Below are 8,057 nucleotides of genomic sequence, written 5' to 3'. Positions count from 1 at the left end.
TACACCTCTTTCACCTCTTTCCTCTTCTCTCTTTTACTCATCTACCTATATAAAAGTCCTAGGGAGGCTCAAAAGGAAACAACATGATAAGATATAAGGTGAAAGACAAGCAAGACCAATACATTAAAGGGTGTTTTCTTAAATAGGCAAGTACAAGATCAACATCATCTTTTCCCTGTACACATGTCATCAATCCATTGACGCAATCTACTCTACCAATCACATTCTCCATACCACTCTTCTCATCACTCTAGGTACTCTATGGCACCACATTTCTCAACACCCCCAAGCTACTTTACACTTACACTTACACTTATAATGACCTTCCAAAAGGCAAGGCCTTAGTGGGATCCCCACCTTATTAAATAAGCTGATGAGGGCTGAATCATCGGTTTGTACCTCAAAGGGGGTTCCATGCAACACGAATGTAATTTGCCAATAGCCCAAACAACCGCTAGACATTCTAGTTCTAAAGCCGAATAGCGACTCTTCGGGGTAGATAATTAACAACTAAGATAAATTATTGGCCACCAATTCCCGTCAATATGTACCCCCGGATTGAATTTAGCGGTAACTAATTAATTAGTTTGTGGGGAGAGGGGGACAGGGGGGAGTGGGATAAAGTGGGGAGGGCTTGAATTAAATAAAGGGGGGGGAGGGATAAAGGGGGGACAGGGGGGAGTGGGAGAAAGGGGGGAGGGCTTGAATTAAATAAAGGGGGGGGAGGGATAAAGGAGGGACAGGGGGGAGTGGGAGAAAGGGGGGAGGGCTTGAATTAAATAAAGGGAGAAAAGGGAGGGGCAATAATTAAAGGGGGAAGGGGGAGGGGCAATTCATGCGTGGGGAAGGGGGAGGTTAAATTAAATAAGAGAGGGGCATTAAAGAAGGGGGGGACCACTTATGAAGGGCATAAGGGAGGGAGGCTTTATAATACTATCATAAGGAATAGGGGATATAATACTACTATGTAGCTTGATGGTAGGCTCAAGAGTTGAAAAGGAAGATTTTGGGTTCAAAACTTTTCTTTAACTCTTGGGGAAGCCCCCTTGCACATAGTCTACACATAAAATAAATTAAGACATGCATAAATAAATTAGACCATAGAGAAACATAGCTTAATTAAATTAAGCCATAGATAAACATAGGTTAATTAAGCCTCCACGCACCAAAACTAATTGAAATTGGTAGGAGAGGTGAATAGGAGAGGAGAATCTTCTTGAAGTAAGAGAGTCCCCCAAACCTTTTTGTGTAGTATTGGTGTGGACTCTAATAGGGTTAGTGAGGTCAGGGTGACGAAGCAATGCATCTTCCTGTAACAAATGAGGTTTTTATCAAAAGCGGTTAGGCATTCATTTTGTATTCTTTAATAGTAGAGGCCGGATCCATGCCAATTCATCAATGAAGCATGAACTAAAGCCGGCCATGCCTTGGAACTGTTGAAGACTTTTGACGTTGGTGGGAACTGGGAGATTTCATACAGCTTTAACCTTATCGAGATCAGGATGAATTCCATCCGCAGCAATAATGAAACCCAACTATTTAAGTCTGGGCTACGCTCATCAGCATTTCTTGGGATTGAGGCATAAGTTATTGCTGAAATAGCCTCAGCACTCAGTGAAGTAGTCCTTTTATGAACCAGGACATCATCCAAATATACCAACACCTTACCTTCTACAATGAGATCATGCAGGATAAAGTCCATGAGACATTGGAACGTGCTCAGGGCATGGAGGAGATCATGAGGAATTCCATCTACAGCAATAATGAAACCCAAGTATTTAAGTCTGGACTACGCTCATCAGCATTTCTTGGGACTGGCCACATATTTTTACACTTCCGCAAGGTGCATACATCCCCACAATCCAAAGTGACAAAAAGATGTATATATTCCCACAACCCAAGCAAAAGGACAATACACATATTCTCAGAACCCAGATAACGTCTACAAGAAAGCACACAATGAATATTTGTGTGCATCATAGGATTGCAAGCCAACAAAACCTAATTAATAATCATTCAGAGCATCTGTGAGGGTAATGACATCAAAAGAGAACAGTAGCTAGCATGGAAATTTACAAGCACCTTGGGACATACATTAACAATGAACCTAATTTGGCATGCAAAGTAGGCAAGAAAAGTTGCAACAAAATTCAATGCGAAATCCCAGGGTTGCCATGCAGTCGCGGCTACCCAAACCAGATGCTTCTTGCTTGCCAGCAGCCAAAGCATCAAGTTCTCACCATAGGTACTGCTGCAAAGCTACAAAGTAATTGGCTGCATATATTGTATTAATAGACATCTCAAAGCTACAAAGTAATGGGCCACTGAATTTGCATTAATAGACATCTCAATTGCGTTAATAGGTATCTCAATTGCTGTGGACAGCAACAGTAACAATAATCACCTCTGTCACTCCCAATCACTGGTAGCAGCAGCAGCCTCAAAGCAACAAGGCCCCACATTGTGACTCTAGAACATATTCAATTTAAAGAAGGCGTTTGTCTTTTAAGATGCAGACACGTGGCCCAAGGTGGTATAGGATGGACTTCTGAAACAGGACAGCCCACTAGGCAAACTCTAAATTTCCCTTTTACAAGGTACTGACATATAAAAGAAGAAATTCCAATTTTACAAGGTACTTAGATACAAGGCAAACTCTATAAATTTCCCCTTTACAATGTATTTACATACAAGGCAAAATGGACTACTGAAACGGGACAACCCACTAGGCAAGCTCTGTAAATTTCCCCTCTACAAGGTACTTACACATAAAAAATTTTATTTTCTAAAATGCATACCCAGGTGGATAGAAATGCATATCATTGTGAAGAACTTAATTTGATGTTTAATGCACAAATACGCAGCAGCTCTGCTTCAGGAAATTTCTGATTTATGCTCAAACAATGGCAGTTTTTATGAAAAATATATGGCCAACTTCAATAATACAAGAGATACTAGCCAACGTATCAATACAACATGGTAAAGAGTAGTTCGCAATATATTGAGTAAAATTAAGAGAGAACAAGTTGCAAATGCCAAGTTTGCAATTGCAAATGCTCATCAACGAATTGAAGTTGGAGCAAGCATATATGCAGATGCCATCTTGAACTTCTTTTTGGGATTTTATCTTTGCCACACTAGTAATGGCGTCAGTGCCTCCACTCCCTTCTTTATAGAAGTATAGACCATTCAGGTCCAACATCTTGCACGCGGCTCTGTCAAAATATGTCTATATGCATGTATGTATACACCCGTTACAAGGGCCCGGAGGGCAGCCATAATCAAAACAATGCTCATAGCAAAGTGCAATGTTGCCAAGAACGGATCACCGTGCAAGGTCAGAGTTTGCAGAGCTCTCCCGTTGTTCAATCTCCCAGCAATGCTGTGAGGCAACCTTATCGTGCATAGGAGCGTACTCCTGGCAGCCAAGACAGGCAAATATGTTCACTAAGCATGAAAATGATTGGAAAATTTTATTCTGGTAGTATCTGCTTTTGCAGAGCATACTATGTGGTGTATGAAGTGAGACCACCCAACAACTTCATGTTGAAACCAAATTACTGACAGCGGACATTCTTTGATAGCTATAAGGACAGCATAGAGTAACATTAGAAACACTGGATCAAGATCTTTTTTGTATTTGCACAATATGATCACATCCTATTAATCGATTGAAAGGGTTTAGGCAGACAGCAGACTTAGGTCCCAATTATTTACCTCCAATCTATGCACCAACTCCCTGGCATTTGGGGCTGCTACAAAGATATGCCTGGCGGAAGGCTTGATGAAGCCTTCGTTCACAGCATTATCGATTAGAGCAAGCAAGCAATCATAGTACCCATCCACATTTAGAAGCCCCACCTGCAGTAGAGAGCATTCCATCTTAAATACAATGAAGGCATTTGGATTCAGATTGCCATCAAGCAAGGCTTACGAGTTTCAAAAGATGATATAGCAAAAGAGTAGATGAATCAAAATTATGAAGAAGTTGAACTTTACTCCCAAAAACGTAAATCGCTAGCTCATGCAAACAATCATTAGAGGACAAACACATAAAAACGCGCATTGACTAGGCTCAATTGCACAGTGTGATGCATGCCAAAATCAACTACAAAAACTGGAAAAGAAAGGTGTGTGTGAAGAGAAGGCTGCAATAATTTACCGGCTTATCGTGTATGCCAAGCTGAGACCAGGTGATAACTTCCATGAGCTCTTCCAGAGTGCCATATCCACCTGCAAAGCCTGGACTTTAATTCATTGAATTGCTTCTGCTGGTCAACAGGATAAAGAAAGGAAACTTGCAGGACAATCGGCCCGTGAGGTGACAGGAAGTTAGAAGGGAGTCATCATAACCAACCAAAAATGTATCCTTTGGATGAAGGTGTGATAACATGGCAAGCAGCTAAATTTACAAGGGCACTCACAAGTGTGGCAGAACTCGCTCTCCTTTCACAAGGTGCCACCTACTTGCAAAAGCCCTGTTTACAATCCGCGGGCTAATGAACATGGCAGGAGAATTCAGCTTGTACCACGTCTTACATTGACATGGCACAGGATGCAGTTTGTATGAGCTGGCAAGGAGAACCAATGGTCCACCATCATGTATTCCCAAGAGGTGCCATGTACACTACCACCAGGCCTAAGACTTACACACTATTAATCCCTAGCTAGAAGGATAATAATCAAGGTTACACGTCACCTGGGAGCGCAATAAAGGCATCTGCCTGTCGAGACATCTCAGCCTTGCGTTGATGCATGTCGGCCACAGCCCGCACCTCTCCCACTGTTTGCCCTGTAATCTGCCACATCAGACTCAAAGTTAGGAGGAAAACTTAACGCAGCCAGCTGGTGCCAGAAGGCTGCAACCATGCCAGGTCATTGCAAGCAATCTTTTTTGGTTTGATCTCATCATTGTTGCCTTAACTCCGCTTGCTGCCATTGCTTGTTTTATCAGTGTCACGACTCACAGCTAATATTCTAATTATATATTGCACTGCCCACTGTTTTGAGGCCTTTATAAAAATGTTCAAAAGCGCAAGCGTATCTTGCTTTGATGTGATTGTTTGTTGCTGCACATATCACTTTTTGCACATTGAAAATACACAAACCACTTGCATGTGTGCAGTTTAGCAGAGGCCAACAGTTTCAGACAATCCCAAACGAATAGGATGGCTTACGAGCATGCGTGCGGGCGCGCGCGCACACACACAGTGTAAATCCCAAACGTATAAGATGGCTTTAACACACACACACACACACACACACAAAATGGCAATCCCAAACGAATAGGATGGCTTTAACAAACTTTTTTTTGTAAAAAGAACTTTCATTGGCTTTAACACAGACTCACGCGCAGTGTGACAATCCCAAACAATTAGGATGGCTCAAACCATCCTATTCGTGTGGGATTGTCTGTGAGACTGTTGGCCTCTGTCAAAACTGCATCTCTCTCTCTATCTATATACCTATCCACGTATAAGTGTGTGTGTGTGTGTGTGTTCAGTGTGCACACAAACATAGACTATAAAAATATGCAGTGCACATCTCTCTCTCTCTGTCTCGCGTATGCATAGATAGATAGTTCGCAAGATAGACACCCCCCTACACACACGCATGAGCACATGCGCGTGCGCACACACACACATAGGGGATGGGTGGGGGTGTGCACATGCACACACACGCCGAGCGAGCGAGAGAGAGAGAGATGAATGTGTGTGTGTGTGTCTACACAAAGTGGATAGAGGGGCTACCTCACGGGGCATAAGCGTTTTTGGAATCACCCTGCTTCATTTGACCACCACAAGGAGGAACACAAGATCAGACAAAGCTTTGAGCAATTCCAAAGGGAAAACAATCACACATCACAAACTGTAAGAAGAAGATCTGCTACTCTAAAATCAGACAAACGCACCAAGCCTTACCCTACTACATGCTGCCCTCCATCATAAACTTCTTTGGAAATAAGGCCCATGAGTCCTACACTTCCTCCACCATAGACAAGATCTATTTTGCGCTCCACCTGCACGAGTTAAAGTTTTGATTTATGATGATAAGCTTTAGATCCTATGGCATTCTCAGCACTCATTGTACATTAATTAAGAGCCAGGCCTTGTGCTATTTATTTACTATCGATGTTCGTCACATGCAGAGTCAATCTACAGAATCGATTTCACTTAACCAATGCATCTTGCTTTGTTCGTTATGCATGCAACAAATTGAATTTCGTAAGAGATGCATAAGTTTAAAGAGATCGCCATTAAACCACTTCAGGGTCAGAAATTCGTAGTCCTTTCAAAGTTTCAGTGAACATGAACATTCTTAACCGGTTGCAAATCAGCATTCTGGCCAAACGACACTACAGCGTATTCAGACGTACCAATTCTTTTCCCAACTCGATTGCCGCATCCTGGTACACGCTCCTCCGGCCACTCGACGCGCCACAAAACACGCACACTCTCTTGAATCTCGAGATAATTGTCTGATGTTCCATCTGCATGGTCGTGTCTATCTGTTGCAGTGGGAGAAACGGCTCAACTTCCGTCAACAAGCAGCGATCACCGTCAGTTTTTTTGCGTGCTAAAAGGATCTGTCAGCGGAGTATTTAGTCACTGGAGATCATTAACATTTCGTTGCCCGCATGTTAAAAGGACCGGATTCTCCACATTGCTACCTCAAAAGCTACTGTGTTGCACTTTTCAACTCGAAGGCCGTGGCTAAAAGCTGCTGCAACGGTCGACCGGAAGCGACAAGAAAACAACTATGCGAACACCGTGGTCTGAAAGCCGCAATCGAGGCCCCTTTAGCTGCGGGGATGGGGGACATACTCGATGGAACGTCAATCCTCTTTCTGGTTCGAGGTTGATTGAGGAAGAGCTGGCATTTGGTTTGTGCACAAAAACTACGAGTGCAGCCACGATCCTTCACCAGGAGAGCTATAATGCAGACTCGTTTTACGCATGGCAAAGAACAGCTTATGCGTTCCAGACAGTACTCATGGCGCCGAGCCACACTCCACAAAGGTGGGCGTTCGGAGTGATAATGCCGTGTTGCGTGCACGTTCATAACTCCATAGCTCTTTGAGCTTTCCGGAATCCGTTCTTCCTGACATTACACATACTTCGGCATGATCCTACACCTTCTTCTTCTGCTTCTGACGGATGCCTTCGCAACCTCTCTGCAAAAAAATTCGGACGACAACGCTCTCCGGCAGCACGCTCCAGTTACCAGTTGCCAACTTTTCATGCGAATTTCAAAGCTCGCTCGCTCTCACAGCCCGTAACTCGTTGCTGTCCGGAGCGCCAGCTTTGAAAGCCCCCCTCTGCCGTATGCAGATGCTGTCGGTAACTGTAATTGAACAGATTTGATTCTACGTTATCGCCATGCCGAGCACACAGACACACAGAGTCCAGGCAGACGCGATTCACGCGAAACGGGGCACGGTTTTCGTAGCCGAACGGCCTCACCGTTGCATCTCTGTCATCGCATCTCTGGAGCTTCGAAGGCCGAACCTCCCAAAAGGAGTGGGCTGGATTGCAGCAGCGATGCGTGGGGTCCTGGCATTTATGCTTCGTCTGCTGTTTTTTGACCGCTGGTCTTCGCGGTCTCCTCTGTGTTTGTCCAGAAGCCATAGCTGCGAGCTGCAATTCGTCTTCTTTGAGTTCAGGAGCCATAGCTGTCGAGCTGCAACTCGTCTTCTTTGAGTTCAGGAGCCATAGCTGCGAGCTGCAACACCTCGTCGTCTTCGAATTCTGAAGCCATAGCTCCAAGCTGCAATCCGTTTTCTTGAAATTTTGCAGCCGTCGTCTCCAATCTTCGGCAGAATTTGCGATAAATATGAAGCTGCAATTCGTCTTCTTTGAGTTCAGACGCCATAGATGCGAGCGGCAACTCGTTTTCTTCGAATTCTGAAGCCATAGCTGCAAGCTGCGATTCGTTTGCTTGAAATTTTGCTACGTTGCAGAGGAGAGGTTTAGATCCTGCAAAGCTTGTCTCATGGACTGGCCATGGCAACCGGCAGTTAGGCCGGGAGCCGGTTCACCCGGTTTTCTGACAGTGCC

The 8,057-nt window shown here is 44.1% G+C and overlaps 1 protein-coding gene across 2 annotated transcripts; it reads right to left on the bottom strand.

The window, feature by feature from the left end:
- Positions 1–2,934: 2,934 nt before the first annotated feature.
- Positions 2,935–7,433, bottom strand: LOC147901818 (cytokinin riboside 5'-monophosphate phosphoribohydrolase LOG1-like). 2 transcript variants are annotated; one of them, XM_087374517.1, is made up of 8 exons: positions 6,825–6,907; positions 6,377–6,508; positions 5,922–6,019; positions 5,751–5,781; positions 4,700–4,799; positions 4,163–4,233; positions 3,718–3,861; positions 2,935–3,418 (listed from the first exon to the last, which is right to left on the bottom strand). In XM_087374517.1, the coding sequence occupies exons 2-8, from the start codon at positions 6,494–6,496 to the stop codon at positions 3,326–3,328; spliced, it is 657 nt and encodes a 218-aa protein (XP_087230643.1). In that variant the 5' UTR covers positions 6,497–6,508; positions 6,825–6,907; the 3' UTR covers positions 2,935–3,325. The 2 variants fall into 2 exon arrangements, with proteins under 2 accessions (XP_087230643.1, XP_087230642.1); XM_087374516.1 differs by having other exon boundaries at positions 4,163–4,242; positions 6,377–7,433.
- Positions 7,434–8,057: the final 624 nt, after the last annotated feature.

The sequence above is a fragment of the Dipteris shenzhenensis genome, chromosome 5 (genome assembly GCF_047967505.1).
Source record: "Dipteris shenzhenensis isolate YYH24624 ecotype China chromosome 5, Dip_SZ_1.0, whole genome shotgun sequence".
NCBI lineage: Eukaryota > Viridiplantae > Streptophyta > Polypodiopsida > Gleicheniales > Dipteridaceae > Dipteris > Dipteris shenzhenensis.
The sequence above is the reverse complement of the archived record's forward strand: the minus strand, read 5'-3'. Positions and strand labels throughout refer to the sequence as shown.

Bases quoted from the DNA above. Each gene is read 5' to 3' on its own strand.
- LOC147901818 (XM_087374516.1), bottom strand. From the start codon at position 6,496: ATGCAGATGGAACATCAGACAATTATCTCGAGATTCAAGAGAGTGTGC. The intron at 6,020-6,376 runs GTACGTCTGAAT...TAACTCGTGCAG, and splicing joins TCGAGTTGGGAAAAGAATTG to GTGGAGCGCAAAATAGATCT. The intron at 4,800-5,750 runs GTAGCCCCTCTA...CTGATGTGGCAG, and splicing joins AAACGCTTATGCCCCGTGAG to ATTACAGGGCAAACAGTGGG.